General features: G+C 39.0%; 1 protein-coding gene across 1 annotated transcript in view; it reads left to right on the top strand.

Moving 5' to 3' along the window:
- Fam120c (family with sequence similarity 120C) overlaps window positions 1-20,861 on the top strand; it is a 198,532-nt gene that overhangs the window by 69,472 nt on the left and 108,199 nt on the right. Inside the window, 5 exon segments of the mRNA XM_010610739.3 lie at window positions 8,729-8,828; window positions 9,372-9,448; window positions 9,891-10,171; window positions 11,003-11,276; window positions 11,900-12,071. Coding sequence (XP_010609041.2) covers window positions 8,729-8,828; window positions 9,372-9,448; window positions 9,891-10,171; window positions 11,003-11,276; window positions 11,900-12,071 — 904 coding nt within the window.

The following is a 20,861-nucleotide window of genomic DNA, read 5'->3' as shown; positions in this document are numbered from 1 at the left end:
CAGATATAGAAGATAAGATTGCAAGTCAGTGACCATGAAAAGAGAGGTCTCTTAAAAACAGTAAGGGATCATGAGAAATCGATCCAACAACTCCTAGATGATGCAAAGAATAACATAAGACATAGGAATCCATGAAGTAGGAGAAAATACAAATGACTTAAAAAAGCTGTTTGCAGAATTAATGACAGAAAACTTCCCAAACAGAGGGGAAGATTTTGACATTCAGATAAGTGAGGCATACAGGACCCCAACTAGCTACAATAAAAAGAAATCTACACCTAGACATATAGTAATCAAGATCCCAGAAACCCAACAGAAGAACAAAATACTACAAGCAGTAAGAGAAAAGAAACAAAAACAAACATGCAAAGGAAAGCCCATCAGAATCACAGCAGACTTTTCAACACAAGCCCTTGGGGCAAGGAGAGCCTGGAATGAGATATTTCAAGTACTAAAAGAGAACAACCTCCAACCTAGAGTGATGTATCATTTACTATCAACCTTCTATCTTTTAGATTGTTACATCTTAAAATTTGACTGCCAATAGAACAGTATTAACCTTGAGTTTTTAGAAAAGAGCAAGTTAACCCTATAATCGCAGTTTAAGAATTTGCAGTGCACAAGAGGTGTTACCAAAACTAAACAGTTTTCACTAGCAGCTGATTGCCACAGAGCAGAAGTTTGAACAACTCCTAGGCTGGGTTGTTTTGAAATATTTTTCTTAATTATGTGGACTCCAAGTTCAGCTGCAGTCTGGCAGACTTCCTGGAAATGATCTAAAATCAAGGTGAGGGGGGTGGATTAGCTCCCTCCCATTTTATCAGAAAATTCAGTATAAGCAAACACCAACAAGGGAGCAAAAGAGGCCAAACAGAATGTAAGACAAACAAACCTAAAGAAGAACCAGGGACTCTGGCATTTAACCCTCTCTGTCTTATTTAATTTTGCTGTTTTTTGACATTGTTTTCCAAATTTAAACTTTCACAGCTTTAGCTATTTGTTTTTAATCAAAAGGAGGTAAAGCCTCAGTTGCCAGAGAATCAAGCACTGCTAAAGTAAAAGGGGCTATTGGTCCACATTAGGAGCAAGCCATTTTCAGTTCTTTTAATTGTTTAGAAGGAATTGGAGCATGGTGACGAACGGAGTTTTCCTGAGCATCAGACTGGGCAGATAAGGGAAAAATCTAGATAAATCTTTCCCAATATTTAAAGCTTGTTGTAACCCTTGTTGAACAAGGTACAAAAGAGGTTGAGAATTGATCTTAACAGGTTTTTTACTTTTAAGGGGCCCTGAAGCTAGAGCAATTAAAGAGGGCTCTTTTTTGTTTCTGGTATCTAAACTATCTCGGATGAGAGTCCATAAACTGAAAGTATCCATGGGTACCTTGCTAGGTCCGTGTGCAGCATAATTATCTTGTAATCGCTTTCTTACCTTACTCCAAGTTTTTAGATTAATTGTGCCCTCCTCAGGAAACCAAGGACAAACTATTTCTACAAATTTTTAAAAATTACACAGCTGTTGGTGCCCAACTCTCGCACCACGGACACGCAATAAATCTTTAAGCATATATACAAAAAGCATGCAACTATTGCCAGCTCCCATTTTTAATATTTACAAGAAAATTCACCGCTCCTTACCTTTTGTTGAGGCCTTGTTCTTCTCTGCGGTGACCTTCACTGGATCCCTCGATACTCAGGTCCCTGTTCGGGCGCCACTTGTGGCGGTCCAGCCGTCACATCAGGAACATGCCTGAGTTGGGGAGTGAGGATTGAGAAAGGAAAGAACACTCAAGCCTGAGTTGAGACCAAGAGAAGTCTGATTTACTTCACAGAAACAGCTGCTTTTAAAGGCACCTCAGCAGGAAGCACCAAGCAACTATTTGTATCTTTTGCAAAGACCGGATTTTCTGACTCTTACAAAGAACATCAGATGTGGCTATCTCTTTGAGTTTCTCCCATTGCAGGGTCAAAAAACAAGTTTAACAAGCAGAATCCTTGAAAAGTAAGAAATGTTACATAGATTGTATCAATGCCTTAATTGTAGAGAAAGAAGTTTCCTTTCAAATGTCAAATGCCAGAGGGCCATGGCCGGCCCCCACAGTCAAGCATTAGGTTTACAAATATTTCTCCTAGTCTGTAGTTTGCCTTTTAATTCTTGTAATAGCATCTTTTCTAAAATAAAATTTATAACTATTTAAAAATAAAATTTTTATCTTTTATGGATCATTCCTTTGGTGTCATCTCTAAGTACTCTTTGCCTAACCTCAGGCATACTTATTTTCTCCTGTTTCTTTTTAAAAGTTAAATAGGTATACATTTTACACTTAGAACAAATCATTCATTTCTAGTTTACTTTTGTATAAAGTGTTAGGAGTTTTTGCTTCTTATTTTTATGTATGTATATCCAGTAGCCATTTCAACACTTTTTTTTTTTTTTTTTTTGCAGTCGTGGGGTTTGAACTCAAGGCCTTCCCTCCAAGCTATATCTCCAGCCCATTTTTAATTTTTAAAGTTAATTAATTTGTTTATTGGCACCATACTTTGAACCCAGGGCTGTCACACTGAGCTGTATCCTCAGTCCACTTTTTATTTTTAATTTTGAGACAGGGTTTTGCTGTGTTGCCCAGGCTGGGATTGAATTTTCAGTCCTCCTGGCCAGTTTCCCAGAGTACTGGGATTACAGATGCGTTCCACAACACTGGGTAATTTTTTATTTTGAGACAGGGTCTCCTTAAATTGCTAAGTTGCCCTGGAAGCACTCAAACATATGATCCTCCTGCCTCAGCCACAGTTTACATAGGTAGTTACCCATCTTTGGTCTACACAAGGATGTATTTCTTTTGACTTCCCTGTTTTTCCTCTCCTTCCTTCCCTTCCTGCCTCCTTTTCTCCCTTCTTTGTAGTGGACATTGAACTCAAGGCCTTTGTAATGCACTGTATCCCTGGCTCTGTTTATATTTTGTATTTTGAGACAGGGACTTATTAAATTGCCCAAGCTGGGCTCAAACTTTTGATCCTTCTGCTTTAGCCTCAGCATTGGGATTATAGGTGTTCACCACCATATCAGGTTGAGTACAGTTTGTTGAAAAGACCACCTCTTTATTAAATTACCTTTGCACTTTGGTTAGAAATCATTTGGTACAGAATACAAAAAAAAATCTTTTCTAGCTACTCTTCTGACAAGATTAATATTCAGAATACATAAAGAAATTTTAAAAAGATATGGAAAAATCAAATAGCTCAATCTATAAATAGGCAAATGAATTGAATTTCTCAAATGAATTGAATTTCTCAAAAGAAGTACAAATGGCCAAGAAATATACGAAAGAGTGTTCATCTTTAGCCATCAGAAAAATGCAAATCAAATCTACGCTGAGAGTCCATCTCATCCCAGTCAGAATGGTTATCATCAAGAATATAAAAAAACACAGGCCAGGGTTTTGGCTCAGGGGTTCCGCCAACTACCTCAAGAATATGAAAAAACAATAGATGCTGGCAGTGATGGGCAACTCTTCCATACTGCTGGGGGGATGTAAATTAGTACAGCCATTATAGAAATCAATATGATGTTTCCTCAAAAAACAAACTGAGCATAGAGCTACCATTTGATTCAACTATATCATTCCTCGGTATATTCATGAAAGAATTTTCTGGCATGGATTTGTTTGAATTTATTTGTTTAGAGTTTGCTGAGTTTCTTGAATCTCTTGTCTTTCACTAAATCTGGGGAAGATTTTAGCTATTGTTTTTTCAAATAGATTTACTGTTCATATTCTTTCTTCTTTACTTTTGTGACCCCAGAGACACCACTTTAGAACTTTTGGTATGATCCCATAGATTTCCAAGGCTCTGTTCTTTTTATAAAAATTACTTTTCTGTTTAACACTGGATAATTTTTTTACTTTATTGGTTTCATTGACATTTCCTCTTTTCCTCTGTTGTCTCTCTTCTGCTATACTATCTAATGTTTTTTAAATTTTTGGTTATTGTATTTTTTTTTTGAAGTTCTAAACCTTCCATCTAATCCTTTTTTTTTTTTTTTTTTTTTTTTTATTTTTTTTGGTACCATGGATGAAACTTGGGACCTTGTGCTTGTGAATGAGGCAGGCGAGGTGCCACTGAGCTAAATCCCAAGCCCTGTTCCTTTTTTTTTATATGGTTTTTCTTTGGTGGACTTTTTATTTATTTCAAATGTATTCTCCATAATTTTTTTTTCAGTACTAGTTATTGAACCTAGGGAGTGCTGAGCTACCTTTCTAATTCCTTTCTTTCCTGCTTTCCTTTCTCTCCCTCTCAGTCCTGGTGATTGAACCAGTGGCATTCTATGACTGAGCTACAGTTCCATGTGAGCTATTCAGTCCCTTGAGATCATTTTCAGTAGCTGCAGGGTTATGAGGAAAGCTCTCCTAAACAAATGTAAGAGAATTGGGACAGGGATTTAGCTCAGTGGTACGACTGCCTGCCTCAAAAACATAAGGTCCCAAGTTCAATTCCTGGTACCAAAAAAATTTTTTAAAAATCAGGAACTGTTAAGCGATACAGGTTGAATGTCCCTAATCCAAATATATGAAATACTTCAAAATCTAAAATCTTTTGAGGGCAGACATGATGTTGCTGGTAGAAAATTCCACACTTGATCTCATATGATGTTTGAAGTCAAAATGCTCATGCACTAAAAAAATATTGGGGCCAGGGATTTAGCTCAGTGGTGCCGCCACCTGCCTCACAAGTGCAAGTCCTGAGTTTGATCTCCGGTACAAAAAATATATATATATCCTGTATTGTGTAAAGTTGCCTTTAGGTTATAGATGTAATGAGGATATGAAGCAAAAATGAATTTCATGATTAAGCTTGTGTTCTATCCCCAATACATATCATTATATATGCAAATGTATATTCAAATATGCATATGCAAATATATATGTGTATATGCAAATATATATGCAAATATTTCAGGATTTAAAGAAGTAATCTGAAATCTAAATGGCCAGGGATTGAGTTCAATGGTTCTGGCGCCTGCCTCACAAGCACAAGGACCCGAGTTCAATCCCCAGTACCAAAAAAATAAATTAAAAAAAATAAAACATTTCTGACCCCAAGCATTTCAGGTAAGGGATATTCAACTTGTAGTGTTAACGTGGACTGCTCTACTCTACTGAGACCTCTATGGATCTATAAGTGAAAGGGCAGGACTTGATTCAGTACAATTATAGAGCACATAATGAATTTCTATGTTCCAGGTCCTACACTAGGCACTAGAATATAAATGTGGAAAAAACATTTTCTGTTCTCATAGAATTGAGGTTAAATGGAGAGGCAGATGCAAATAAATAAGTACAATGAAGAAAAGCCATAGAGGTCAGAGCAAGAAAGCATGGTCAGGAAAAATTTGATAGAATGCTTGCCTATGATGGAACAGATGAAATTGGTTCATAGAGTTTTACTTACTAACATTGAATAGCCTACAAGACATGATTAAATGCAAAAAAGAGAGCTGGGACTGGTGGTCCACACCTGTAATGCCAGCACTCTGGAAGGCTGACGCAAGAGGATCCCATGTTCAAACCGAGCCTGGATAACTTAGTGACTTAGTGAGACCCTGTCTCGAAATAAAAAAAGGAATGTATTGCATTGGTGGTTCAGTGGTAGAATTTGCAAAATAAAAAAGGGCTGGGAATATAGTTCAGTGTGAACACTCTGGGTTCAATCACCAATGCCAAAAGAAAAGAAAAAGCAAGGTGAAAAGAATGTGGTGATATGATTCCATCTATGTGAAAAAACCAAAACCATATTGGTGTGTAAATACAGCGAAATTTATGAAAGAACATCTGCCATCTTAATCACTTTTCAGGAGGGAAGTGGATGCAGAGGTAGAGATACTAGGGGAGACTGTATGGTTTGTGTGTTTTAGGAGATTGTTTTCAATTATTATGTGTGTTATTAAGTATAATGAGACCATGAATAAATAATGGAATATTGATAGGATGTAATGTTATTCGGATGTAGAGACACCATTCTGTAAGTTAATAATTTGCAAACATTCTCTAGATTTGAAACCCTTCTAAAAGCAATTATATCAAGTCCAGATTTTGGTTTTTTTTTTCTTTTGGGTTTTTGAGACAAGGTCTTGCTATAGTTAAGGCTAATCTCTAAATCACTATGTAGCCCAAGCTGACCCCTAATTTGCAGCAATCCTCCTGCCTCTCCCAGGTGCTAGAATTAGAGGCATGCTCTATGGTGCACTACCACACCCAGCTCAAATCCAGTTTTTGAGAAAGCAGAATGATTTTGTTTCCAAGTTAGAGTTGGAGGACCTAGAGATCTCAATTCCTATGCCTGTGTGCACACTTGCATACAGATAAAGAGGCCTGGAATGCTTTATAGATCCTGGGTTTTAATAATCACAATATCCAAAAGAGAATATTACAAACATTAAAATATTTACTTTTTATTAAATATACTAATTTTTCTATAAGAAAAAATATTTTTTATAGCAAGAAGATGTTTTGTAGAAATTACTCAACACTGAAACTGTATGGTGAGCTGAATATTCTCTTACATTGATGATAGCAGTATAACTTGACACATGGATTATCTGTAATGCAGAAATTAGAAATGCCTCTAGTATCTTACACTGCATTTGGTGAAATGTGAAGTTCACCAAATTATATTTAAGATAATTTTTTGTGTATTTTGTTTTCTTTTACAGTACTGAAGATTGAACTCAGGGACTTTCTACCACTGATCTATATCCTTAGGGTGGAAAGGGTAGACAGGGTCTTGCTAAATTGCTCAGGCTGGGCTGGAACTTGAGATCCTCTTCCCTCTTTCTCCCCAGTGGCTTGGATTATAGGCTTGTGCCACCATGCCTGGCTATTCAAGAGGATTTTTAAATCAATGGAAAAGGCTAGCTAAGTGAAAGAGCCTCTTCTCAGGCAGACCTTTCCTTGCTGAGATAAATAGTAATTCTTTTTTTTTTCCCTTTTGTGGTTCAGGGCCCTGCACATACAAACTCAATAGCTCTTTCCCACTGAGCTACACCCCCAGTTCTATAACTTCTGCTATTGCCAAAAGTTAGTTTTGCCTCTGTTTGAACTTTCTGTGTATTATTTAGTGTCTCTCCTTTCATAATTCTATATAGCATTCCTTTGTATGACTGTACCACAGTTTACCCATTTTTTGTTAATATATATTTGTTTCCAGTTTAGGGCTATTGTAAATAAAACTGATAACATTTTTGTTCATGCCTGTCTCAGTTACTTTTCTCATTGCTGAGACAAAATACCCAACACCCAGAGTTAGAGGGGGATAGGTTTATTTGGCACACAGTTTATAGGGGTTTCAGTCCATAGGTGGCTGGCTCCAAGGCATGGTGGCATATGGAAAAGGGGCTTCACAGAGAACAAACTGTTCATGGTGCCCACAAGGTAGCAAGAGCAACAAGGAAAGACAAGCCTCCTTCTGTCCCTTATATGGTACTCAGGCTACTAGGATTAGAACAGTGCCAAACCAATCAGTGGACTGGTCCAGCAATCACCCACCCTTAATCCTAGCATTGCACCATGAATCAGTCATACACTCTAGATTAAGTCCCCTGTGAAAAAGCTCCACCCATGACCACATGAGGCTTTGGGGGGACATCTAGACACAAACCATAACAATGTCTTAATGGGTATATGCATTCATTTCTTGGGTAAACATTTCAGAATAGGATTGCTGTACCATGTGATGAACATGTTTAATTTGATAGAAAACTGCCAAACTATACCAATGTAAATTCTCACCGGCAATGTTTTGGTGTTCCAGTTACTCCACATTCTTGCCAGTGCTTACTATTGATAGTCTTTAATTTTATCACTCCTGGTAGGTTTGTGATAAGGTATATTGTGGTTTTATATATATTTAATTGCTTTTGGTTTTAACGTTCATACCTTTTCTAACCAATAGATTCATTTTTTAGTATATTTTCCTAGGGTATAACCTGAAATCCAGAAGGAAAAAATTTATGGACAGTGTATACTCTTCACAGCATAACTTAGCCAAATATGAGAAATAACCTAAATGTATTTATTATATGATGGAAGTGGTTCCATAATTTAGATGCATTCCTAATGATAATATATGAAGCCATTAAAAATTATTTAGACATTAAAATCAGAATACAATATTGTACATATAGTGTCAAATATAGAAATGCTTATTAAAATAGAATGGGTATACTTCAACAAAAAATATATTTTTAATTCTGTAAGGAAGCCATGCATGGTGGCGCATGCCTGTAATCCCATTACTCAGAAGGCTGAGGCAGGAGGATCGATGTGAGTTTGAAGCTAACCTAGCTACATAGTGAGTTTAAGGCTGGCCTGAACTACACAGTGAGACTGTCCCAAACAAACAAACAAAACCAAATTCGGTAAAAAAACAATGGAATATATTGGAATGGTTGTACTGTGTGATTTGCTTTTCCTCCATCTTTATATATTTTTTCTAAAGATTGTGTGATCATTTTAGAATAGCACAAAATGTAATTGAATTTCAAGTATGCCAGATTTTATGTTGTGTAATGCTTTCTCCCTACCTATTCTTTCCTGCAAAGTGGAAATTTGTTCATTTGGGTTTCTTTAAATATTTTATTTCTCCTGTTATTTTGGCTCCCAAATTATAAGTTGTATGAATAAGACATTCTTAAGTCATTTCTTTTTCTGAAAATCTGATGTTCCAACATCCAGTCTAGGACTGAAGATAAAATAGAGCGATTCAAGAAAGCAGTTGAGTACTATTCAGTCACAACCAAACTCTCTTCGTTGCCAGTGGGTCCCTCCTTTCTAGGTAAGGCTTCCATCTGACTGCCCTACTCATTGGGGGAACTGAATTGGCCCTTCATGAACTCCAGGGCCAGAGTGGCATCACTTATTTATGGTTATTTTCTTTGAAGTCATTCCTGTTTGTGACTTCCATATCATTAAGAAAGAGCCCTGCCTTCCCAGATTTGTAGATGAGTTACAAAGCCATTTCCTTAGCTTAGCTTGAGCTTCTAGAGCTAGCCCCCTTGAGCTTCTAGAGCTAACCCCTATTCTGGCCTGGTGTATGTAAAATAGACCTATCTTTTGGGTCAGGCTTGAGTGAATTCTACCTCTGCTGCTTACCAGCTGAGTGACCTTGGCAAGTCAACATTTGTATGAAATGTGGCTCATGATATTTACTCTATAGGGTTGTTATCTGATGAAATAATTCATGTAAACTTCCTAGCGTGGCACATAATAGCTATTCAATTAATTATAACATCTTTCATGTAATGATGGTTTAGTAGAATGTTACGTGGTACAAGTATTAGGATTGACTATTAAGTACACTCCTTTTTCTTGGCTTCAGGCTTTCGAAATAATCAGCTTGGAAATCCTTCCCTTCCACGAAATCAAATGGGCACCATTTCTTCTGGAAAGCCAATGGTAAGTTTGTTTAGGAGACCTGAGATCATTTGTTAGCATTAAACTCAGGTTGCTTCTTGATTTTTATAATCTGAGTTGAGTAGGTAGGTTCATTCACTGATCCAACTATTAGACTGTGTATTCATACATTGCATTCTATGTTGATTCAGGTAACCTATGTAAATAAAAATAACATCCAGGTCAGTAACCACTAGGGCATTGCAAAAGTAGATTAGCTACTGTCCGAGCATGGTTCTAGGAAACCTGGATTGGTTCATTGTCCTGCCTCTAGTTGATTCTGTTTATATATCACTTTAGAATTATTTCTGCTTATTCTTAGTAGGTACCTTTTATCTCAAGAGTTCCTGCTACTGGTATCATCTACTATGTTTCAGATTCTTAGGGAACCATCTTGGAGCCTGGTAAAATGTTAAGCAGCTTTTCTATCTGTTTTGTCCTTTAGTTTCCTCACCAAGTGCCCCAGAAAGTGAAATATCCACCACCATTCTCAGTGGGACCCAACTCATCTCTTCTCTTCTCCTCCCATGCTCTGGGGGAATCCAATGCCTTTTCTGAGGATCCCATGATACAGGACAGCCCCTTTGCCAGTTGGGCTGTCTCTTATGACTCCTCTGCATCCCAGTTTCCTAATTACCTTACTTCCAAAGCTTCACCTCCTTTGGGACCAGACTCTTCCCACTCTTCTTCCTCTGATGGCGATGAGCCAAATGGAGCCAGCTCTGAGTAAGTAGCTGTATAAAACCAAGGGAAAAGACTTCAGAAGGCATGTGGGAAGTGTATAATCTTTCTTTCCCCTGATAGTCTTTGCTCTCTGGCCCTGTGCAAGTGGTGATATTCAGACACCCAGCCATTGAAGTAGAAGCCAACATAGCCATTGGTTAAGGAAACTATGGTACAAATGTGCTATGTAACATGAGTGTAATTATGCAATGCTTGTAGGAAGAAAAAAATATAGAGTTGAAGTATTGTAATAGTTGGATAGACAGTTGTATTGTTTAGTAACTAAGAGAGGATTCTTACTGTGTACTTGCTCATTTGTTTTTATATTATACCTTTAATTCCTAGGAAGCAGAACTGCATTCAGGTCGTAGTTCTAATTATTTTCTTAAAATATAAGCAGACTGCAAACATGACCTCTTAAAAATATAAAGGATTTGGAGTGATTCCTGTGACTTTTGATTGTTTTGGTTTGTATCAGGAAAAAGAAGCCAGGAAGGCAGTAATATCCACTGAGAGGAAAGGTATCAGGTTCAGAGCTAACCCAGTGTCCTGACTCCCAGAAGTGTTTGTAAGATTCTGTGAGATAAGAATGGACATACAAGCCAGGCGTGATGATGCACACCTGTAATCCCAGCACTCAGGAGGCTGAGGCAGGAGGATCACTGTGAGTTCAAGACCAGCCTGGGCTACATAGTGAGTTCCAGGTCAGTCTCAACTACACAGTGAGACCCTGTCTCAAACAACCCCCCCAAAAAAAGAATGGACATACAGAGTAGGAATACCTTTTATCAATCTCTCTTTTCTGTTTTATACTGTCTTGCTAAATTTTTTTAGTCACATCACAGAAACACTTCAGCAGCAGCCTGGATGGGAAGATTCCAATGGTAACAGAGGGTCTTGGGCACAGCCTGTTGATGCTGAAGTTTCAGAAGCCAGCCTAGGTGATGGTGAACCTCACATCCCATCTCTGCTGTCTATGTCTACAAGGAACCACATGGATATCACCATTCCACCCTTACCTCCAGTAGCTCCGGAAGTCTTACGAGTCGCTGAACATAGACACAGGAGGGGCCTTATGTATCCATATATCTACCATGTCCTCACTAAGGTGAGACAGACAGCACATGAGCACTTACCTTCTTACTCTGAACAGTACTTTACACTCACTGAGACTAAGTTGTCAAAGAAAAGTGTGATCGTTGGTATCTAGGAGATTAAAGGAGATCACACGTGCTGGTGCCCCTCATTGCATTAAGGGCTTCAAGTAAGGTGGGACTGTATAGTAATTAGCTTCTTATAAGAGAATTATAATTGTGACATTTTGAAATAGTGCCCCAAGTTGGTAGGCTCTGGCTCTAGGAAAAGGCATAGTCTAAGAAGAGGCTTTGTGCCCTTGTTCCTTATCCTTACCTCTTCCTTTACTTCTACACAATTGCTCTCCTCCTGTGGTCCTCTCATACAAATTCATGACCCAGGAAAAGGCCTAAGACAGACTCTCCACTTTGTCAGCTATAAGTTGACCAGAGCTGCGATGGTTAAAGTGGAATTATAGCTTAGAAGTTGATTGTGGTCAGCTGAGCTTCTTACAGTTTCTTTTTTAATCTGAAACTGCTGAAACAAAGAAAATGTAATACTTAGGCTACAGTTCATTATGGGCTCTTTCTTCTAAGCTCAGTTTCAGACGTTGAAGAAACTCATTTTCTCCTTTTCCCTGGATCATTCTTTTATTAGGGTGAGATTAAGATCCCTGTATGTATTGAGGATGAGTGTAACATGGAGCTACCCCCAGCTGCTCTTCTATTCCGATCAGCTCGTCAATATGTATATGGGGTCCTTTTTAGTTTGGCGGAGACACAGAGGAAAATGGAACGCCTGGCCATTCGGCGGCGGTTACCTGTGGAAGGTAAGTGTAGTTCTAGCTTTGACAGCTCTCTCATTTTATGCCATACTTTTGGCTATGGAGTGGTTTTTAAGAAAATCCATCATTCACCAGAGTACGTATTTATATGAAAGACACATTTATTTATATGAAATCCCAATTCTGCAATCATCAAGCATTCAGAATGACTACTACTCATAAGAACTATGCTGAGTTTTTGGAATATAAAAGTGTATCTAGCACAGTTTTCCCTCCTCAGAGAGGCATTTGTTTAGAGATTAGATCCTATAGGTAGTTGAAGTTGTTGAAACCACTGGGATTTTTAAGCTACAGAGCACCATGGTCAAATTAGCATGTTTAACAGAACACTTCAGATTTCTGCTTCCATTATGATGGAGTAGATTAGGTGTACTTTCCCTATTCCTTCTACTAATTACAACAAAAACCCAGGACATTATATATAAAACAAGAACAAGTTACTCCTTATTTAAGTAGGAGAGAAGGCAGACTGGCTAATGGCCTTGGGACCCAAGAAATGATGCAATGATACAATAGTAAGTTCCCTGGGTTTCTCTTATATGCTAGACTGGGTGCAGGACAAGCTTGTCAACAGGTGCAGACCACACACATACACGCACACAGCTTATTTCTCTGGCCAGAGGACTGAAAGAAGCAACCTAGCCACACAGAAAATTTTTAGGTAATAACTGCTGTACTCCAGCCAAACACCATGGAAAAAAATGGTCTGTCCCCACCAAAGAAGCTCTTTGTGAAGAGCTACACTTACCAGGTTGTAATGAGGTGTTCATCTGCTCCTGCTGGGGAGGTGTCAGATGAGGTCAAATTAGGAGCTAAGACTTCTATTCCCACCTAGCAATAATGAGATAGTGTCCTCCTTTATCCACCAGAGTGGTCAGATAAGGCCTGCTAAACACAAGATTTAAATAAAATCTATTATCTTTTAAATGATACTCAAAATGTTCAGGCTTTCATTGAAAATTCCTCATTGTGCCAAGAACCAGGAAGATTTCAAATTGAGATCTCATGAGGCAGGCATGGTGGTGCACACCTGTAATGTCAGCACTTGGGAGGCTGAGGTAGGAGGATCTCTGTGAGTCTGAGGCCAGCCTGGGCTACATAGTGATTTCACGCCCAGACTGAACTACATAGCAAGACCCTGTCTCAAAAAACCGGAGGGAGAGGGAGAGAGGTCTCAAATTGACAGAATAAATTAACAAAATGACAAAAGTTTGAATTATTGGATAAAGATTTCAGAGCAGCCATCATAAAATGTTCTAGTAATTGCACACATTTGAAACGAAAGTAGGAATTCCAAGCAAAGAAATAGATTTCAAGAATGAAATGGAAATTAAGAAAAATGCAATAATCAAAATAAAACATTGGACACTGAATGAATGGGTTAAGTGGCAGAGTGGAACAAGAGGATGAATCAGTGAGCCTAAAAACAGAGCAATAGAAATCAGACTCTGAATCACACACACAAAAAGACTGAAAAATGAGCAAGAACTGGTAGGATTATAACAAAAGGTCTAATATTTATACTATCAGATTCTCGGGACAGGAGAAAGAGTAAAATTGCAGAAGTATTCAAAGAAATAATGGCCATAATAGCTTCATGTTTAGACCTACAGATTCAAGAAATTGAGCAATAATCCTCCCTAAATCCTTGTCAAGATCGATCATGGCCACATTTTCCAAAGTTATTGAAGTTACTGAAAGCCCAATATAGAAGATACTTTACTAATAGGAGAAAAGAGCTCATTATAAAGCAAAAAAGATCTTGTAATAATGAAGGAAAAATCAGGACATTTTCAGATGAAGGAAAGCTATGATAATGTTTCACAAGCAGACGTACCCTGAAAGAACAGCTAAAAGTAGGGATTTTGTTGTTGTTGTTGTTTGTTTTTTGGGGTTTTTTTGTACTGGGTATTGAACTCCGGATCTTGCTCTTGTGAGACAGGCGGTGCATCCACTAAGCTAAATCCCCAGCCCTTTGTTGTTGTTTTTGAAAGAAGGTATTTTGTGGCTCAGGCTATTCTCAAACTCCCAGGATCAAATGACCCTCTTATTTCAGCTATATATGAGTAACTAGAACTATTGGCAAGCACCACCCTGACCAGCTAAGGCAGTTCCTTATACAGAAAGAAAATGATAAAAGAAGCCAGGGTGATGGTGCATACCTGTGATCTCAGTGCTTAGCAAGCTCAAGTAGGAGGACTGTAAGTTCAAGGCCAGCCTGGGGTAAGTTCAAAGCCACACTGAACTACATAGTAAGTCCAGACTCACCTTGTATTAGATAGTGAGACCTGTCACAGAAAACAAACAAACAAACAAAAAGTTAAAAGAAGAATCTTGGAAATAAAGAAGAAAGCAAAACTAGTAGAAAAAACTAAAGTATAGATAAATAAATAGACTTGCTGTCTCTTGAATTTCTAAATTGTATTTTACCTTGAAGCAAAAATTATAACATTGCTTCACATGGTTCTCAGTGTATGTAGAGAAAATTATTTATTTTGGTTTTTTGAGACAGTTTTACTGTGTAGTTCAAGCTGTTGTTGAACTTACTATGACTTGCAAGCCTTGTAGATAAAATATTGTATACAGTTGTAAATATTATAATGTGAGCCAGGTGTGGTGGTGCATGCCTGTAATCCCAGCACGTAGAAAACTGAGGCAAGAGGAACTCCATGAGTTTGAGGCCAGCCTGGACTACATAGTGAATTTAAGGCCAGCCTGGAATATGCAGTAAGACCCTGACTCAAAAGAAAACAACCAGTGTCATAGGGTAAAGAGGGATAACACAGGCCAGTTTCTTATACTTCACTCAAACTGATAAAATGTCAATACCAATAGGCTATAATGAGTCATGCATATTATTGATTGATTGATTGATATGGATGCTGTGGATTCAACCCAGGGCTTTGTGGATCTAAGCACTACTGTATCAATGAGCTCCCCTTCTTCCCCGGCCCTCTCTGTATATATTTTTTGGTACATATTCTAGGTAATAAATTATATACAAAATGGGGCTGGGGTGTAGCTTAGTGGTAGAGCTTGTGCCTAGCATACCAGGCCCAGGGTTCAATCCCCAGCCCTCTCCCAAAAATGTATATATAAATAAGCCAGGCGTGGTGGTGCATGCCTGTAATCCCAGCACTCGGGAGGCTGAGGCAGGAGGATCGCTGTGAGTTCGCGACCAACCTAGGCTACATAGTGAGTTCCAGGTCAGTCTCAACTACCTAGTGAGACCCTGTCTCAAAAAACCAAAAAAAAAATATATATACATATATATATGTATGTGTGTGTGTATATATATATATAGACATACACCTAAAACAGTAATGGCTAAATCAGAATGGAATCCTAAAATTTGTTCAAGTAATCCACAGGAAAGAGAGAACAATAAAACAGAGGGAAAAATCAGAATATAAACAAATACAAAATGATAGATTTAACATGAAATACCTCAATAATTATATGGAGTATATTAGTCTATACCAGTGGTGGTGAACCTATGGCATGCATACTGTTTGTTTTTCTTTTAAGACAAAAGATGTTAATGTATGAGCTGTTTTTTTTTAAAACTACAACCTCAGTATTCAGGTTTAATTGCAGTGCTGACACTTTGTGCTAAGTAAGTGGGTTATGCATTGCAGTTTGGGCACTCGTCTCTAGAAGGTTCTCCATGACTGATCTATACCAGTTAAAATGCAGAGTTTGGGAGACTGAATAAAAACATGGCCCAGCTATATGCAGCTTACAAAAAATTCACTTGAAATATACATGATATTGGTAGATTGAATATAAAAGGATGGAAAATGTTCTACTGTGCAAACCTTAAAAAGAGATGGAATGGCTGTATTAATACCACATGTAGTACACTTCTGAGAAAAGAAAATTTCCAGGGACAGAGAGAAAGATTATATAATGATAAAATGGTTAATCTACCAAGAAGGCATAGCAGCACCTAATATGTGTCGTCAAATAACAGAACCACAAAATATGCCATTCAATAACTGATATAACTGAAAGGAGATATGAACAAATCCACAATTATAGAGGCTTCAGCTCCCCTTGCAATAATGGATGGGACTGCTAAACAGAAATTCAATAAAGGTATAGAAAAACTCAACAATATAATCAACAATTAGGCTCTGACTCTTATTGAGCATACAACCAGAGTATAATATACATTCTTCGTATGCGCTGACAGCATGTGCCAAAGTAGATCATATCACTGGTCATAAAACAAAACATAATTTTATTCATTGAAACTATGCAGAGCATTTTGTTTGTGATACTGGGTATCAAACCTAGGGCTTTCATATTGAGATACATTCCAGCCTTTTATTTTGTATTTTTTCTTGGCAGGGGGAGGGGTGGTGGTGGTACCAGGGATTGAACTTGGAACCTTGTGCTTTCATGTGAGACACGGTGCTGCTGAGCTGAATCCTCAGTCGCTTAGCCCTTTATTTTGGAGATGGAGATTTCACTGACTTGCCCTCACTGAGCTCTAACTTGTGATCCTCCTGCCTTAGCCTCTCAGAGTGCAGTTACAGGCATGTGCAACCATACCCAGCATACAGAGCTAATTCTTAGACGTCTATAAAATCAAAGGAGAAATCAATAACAGAAAGATAACAAAACCTAGGTGAGGTGACACACAGATGTAATCTCAGCAATTGGGAGACTGAGGCATGAGAATCACTGCAAGTTTCAGGCCAGCCTGGGCTACATAGTGAGTAGGATTAATGCTGTTATGAAAGGGAGCCCAGAGAGCTATATCTTCTCTGCCATGTGAGAATACAAGAGAAGACAGCCATCTGCAAATCAAGAAGCAGGCCTTTATCATCTCTATCTGCCAGCACTTGGATCTTGGGATTTTTCAGCCTCCACAACTGTGAGAAATAAGTGTCTATTGTTTATAAGCCACCCAGTCTAAGATACTGTGTTATAGCAGGTAGCTGGACAGAGACAATATTGATGCAAACATTCTTAACAAAGTATAAGCCAGTAGAACTCAACAACATAAAATCAAATAAAGAAGGTGGGGTTGGTGGCACAGTCCTGTAATTCCAGCTATTTGAGAGAATGAGGCAAGAGGACTTGGAATTCCAGGCCAGCCTAAGAAACTTAGCAAACCCTCATCTCAAAAAAGTATGGGGTGGGTATGTAGTTCAGGAATAGAGTGCTCCTCTGGTCAATCTCCTAACTTAAAAAACAAAACAAACAAAAAACAGAAAGAAACAAAAAAAAGAAATATATAGCATAGCCAAGTAAGATTTATTCCATTGTTGCAAGGCTGATTCTGCATTCTGGTAAAACCAGAAATTTGTAGATGATACCAAGATCTACTGTCAGTGGGAGCAGTAGCTAGGCCGCCTTGGATCATGGGTACAGTGGCTTCTGTGTGCCTCGATGGCTGAGCACAGTGAAATGAATCCTGGGAAATGAGGTCTCTATGAGCTTCTTGTGGATCCTAGGAGCTATCTTCTAAAACAAAAGGTTAACACGTTTACATTCCTGAGCTTGTGATGGGTAAGGTTTTGCTGGTGCCTGAGATGTACTCAGGGCATCTTTCTCCTCCCTGGACAAACTATTTTGTTTCTTTTTAATGGCACTTATCTCTTCAGCACTTCCTTTAGCCCCAACTTTATATATGATTTTTTCTGGCCTAAAATTTAAATTTTTCAAATTTTTGTACTCTGCCTTTTATCCCCCAGTTCACACTGTAAATATGGCTAGAAGCTGTGAGCAATACCCATGCCCCATCCTGAATGTTGAGATGCTTTGAAATTTCATCTACCAGATCAATTCACCACCTTTAACCTCAGTCTTCTATAAAGTCTGAAGACATGAGCAAAATATAAACAAATTTTCTGTCATAGCATAGAACACATGCTCTCTAGTCCAACTGCTAATGTAGTACTTGTTCTCAACTGAAGCCTCCTGAACGTGACCTTTACCATCTTCATTCCTATTAACATTTTGGTCTTCTGAGCTCTGACCAGAATCATCCATCAGGCTCTGCTTGCAGCATTCTAGGGCTTCTCTACCTTGCATCTTCATACTTTTCCAAACTCCTCCATAAAATGGCTCCAAAGGCTTCTAAACCACATTGCCAGGTATAGTCATAGCAATGATCCCTCTTCTCTAGTACCTGTTTTTTGTATTAATGAGTTTTCCTGTTGTTTAACACAGTATCTGGCAGTTTAAAGGAGGAGAAGTTTAATGTGCTCATGGTTTCAGTCTATAATCAGCTAGCTCTAAGGTAGAAACATCATGGTGCAAGTGCCAAATCCCGCACAGAATAGAGTCCAAAGCCAGGGAGAGGGATGGGAGACGAAAAAAAGATGATGAGACCAAGAAAGAATACATACCAAGATTACTCTTAACTGGGACCAGGTGGAGCCATAGCTTGTCAGTAGCTAATGGCCACCTAGAGCACCATGCATTCTTTATTTATAGTGGAAGGCAAACAGGAAGAGAAGGCAGGGCAAATAGTGGCCTATCTGACCTAGATGGAATGTCACTTGATTGTTGTGTGACCGCGGCATGTGCAGGAAGGGCACAGGGAAGGATGCAAAGTAACTGTCTCCTGGACTGTGCCATCCAGGGTCTCTAATCTATGAAGGAGAAAGGGAATAAGGAGGAGAAAGGGCCATCTTCAGGCTCAGCCTGCAGCATTCTAGGACATGGAGGAGCAAAGCTTCACACTTAATGGTGGCCAGGAAGCTGAGCCAAACAGTGCCAGAGAGAAAGGGGTGAGGGATTAAAGATAAAGCTAAAGGCCATGCTTCTGTGATCCACCCAGACACACCTGGAAGTGTGCTTCACCTGTCCCTGGGCAGATCCCAAGCCAAGCATGTTGATACTCTAGCCTCAACACCTTAGAGGAGAACTTCCTCAACTTGAGAAAGAACATCTACAAAAAACAGCTAACATTATACTTCATGTTGAAAGACTGTTTTTCTCTTAAATCAGGAACAAGCCTAAAATTGCTCTTTTTTTTTTTTTTTTTTTTTTTTTTTTGGTACCTTGCACTTGTGAGGCAGGCAGCAGCACCACTGAGATAAATCCCTGGCTAAAATTGTTACTCTTCAACATAGACCTGGAACTTTTGGCCAGAGCAGTAAGACAAGAAAACTAAATACAATACACAAACTAGTAAATGTTTGTTGCTTTTCTGTTGCTGGAACAACATATCTGACATACAAAGCTTAAAGGAGGAAATGTTTACTTTGGCTCATAGTTTTAGAGGTTTCATCTATGGTTGATTTGATCCAAGGCCAAAACTGCGTGGTAGAGGAAAGCTGTTCACATCGTGGTAGCCAAGAAGCAGAGAGAAAGGGAAATAGCCGAAGGGGAAGCAGCCAGGGACAAGAACATGCCCTTCCAGGTTAATTCCCCAGTTCCTCTAGCCAGGCCCTAACTCCTAACATGAATTCATTCAACAATGACCTCATTGGTGAATTAATCCATTGATGAGGTTAGTGCCCTCATGATCTAATCACTTTCCAAAAGCCTTACCTTTAAATACATGTGCCATTGGGGGGACATTTTTTATCTAAACCATAAAAGTAAAGATGTTAATTCCAAATTGATACATAAGTTTGATGTAATTCTTATCCAAATCCTAGCAAGATTATTTATAGATATAGACAAGATATACAGAGATATAGACAAGATTATTCTAATATTTATATGAAAAAGCAGAGGAATTAGATGAGGAGCATGCTTATTATCCAAGTACTCAGGAGGCTGAGACAGGATGATTTCAAGTTTAAAAAGCCAAACTGGAAAATAAAGAAATGGATAAACTGGCCCCGATCCACCACGGGAAGGAGAACCACGCCTGCTCCCGATCCAGCATCCATCGCTCAAGCGCCAGGAGGTAGGCCGGGCCCGATCCACCACAGAAGGAGAACCACGCCTGCTCCCGACCCAGCAGCCATCACTCAAGCGCCGGGAGGTAGGCCGGGCCCAATCCACCGCAGGAAGGAGAACCACGCCTCCTCCCGACCTAGCCGCAATTGCTCAAACGCCAGGAAGGTAGTGCTCCCCTGAACCCCCATAATCTCCCCCCACTCTCAGACCTCCTGACTGTGCAAATCTTTGCACCCACTCTGCAAAGACAGAGGTGGTCATCAAGAGTATTTTTCTGAGTTCCCAACTTTGACCATCTTTAAAGAAAGGGCGTGGGAAACCTGTAATAGAACGTTGCGGAGTTCAACCATTCAGAAGGATGGGGAACTCAATCTGGGCCTTGCAGCCCGAGGTCAGTCAGCTTCATGGGGTTCAGCAATCAGCTAACTAAGATCAGGGGTCTTGCATCCTCGCTCTGTCTGAGCCATTAAATGGTAAATATACTATATTGAAAAGTTTGTTCACTGCAGACATGTTCTGGACTGCTTCTTGATTTCAATTTATTTCAAATGATTTAAGGGCGATAGACTAGTGACTACCACGGGTGGTCAGTGTCCAAGTTGTGTTTGATCTTAATGTGTTGCTGATTGTATCAGTTGGAGTAAAGCATTGCGGTTGATTTGATGAGCTGTTTTCTCTGATGTTATGTAGATGAGAATGTCTGGGGATCATTAGAGACACAGAAGCTAGGGTGCAACTATATCAGGAAGATTTGGGTGATAATCCAGAGATTAAACCACGGACAGTCCGACAACAAAAATTAAAATGAGAAAACACTTAAGCAAGACACAAGGACAGACTTCCAGTTCACCATTGGCAAACAGTAGGGCAAATGAGGATGAAAAGGCCGATAATGAACCACCAGGA

The sequence above is a fragment of the Fukomys damarensis genome, unplaced genomic scaffold (assembly GCF_012274545.1).
Source record: "Fukomys damarensis isolate Sample0158 unplaced genomic scaffold, DMR_v1.0_HiC HiC_scaffold_39, whole genome shotgun sequence".
Classification (NCBI taxonomy): domain Eukaryota; kingdom Metazoa; phylum Chordata; class Mammalia; order Rodentia; family Bathyergidae; genus Fukomys; species Fukomys damarensis.
Note: the sequence above shows the minus strand (reverse complement) of the source record. Positions and strands in the feature narration are given on the sequence as shown.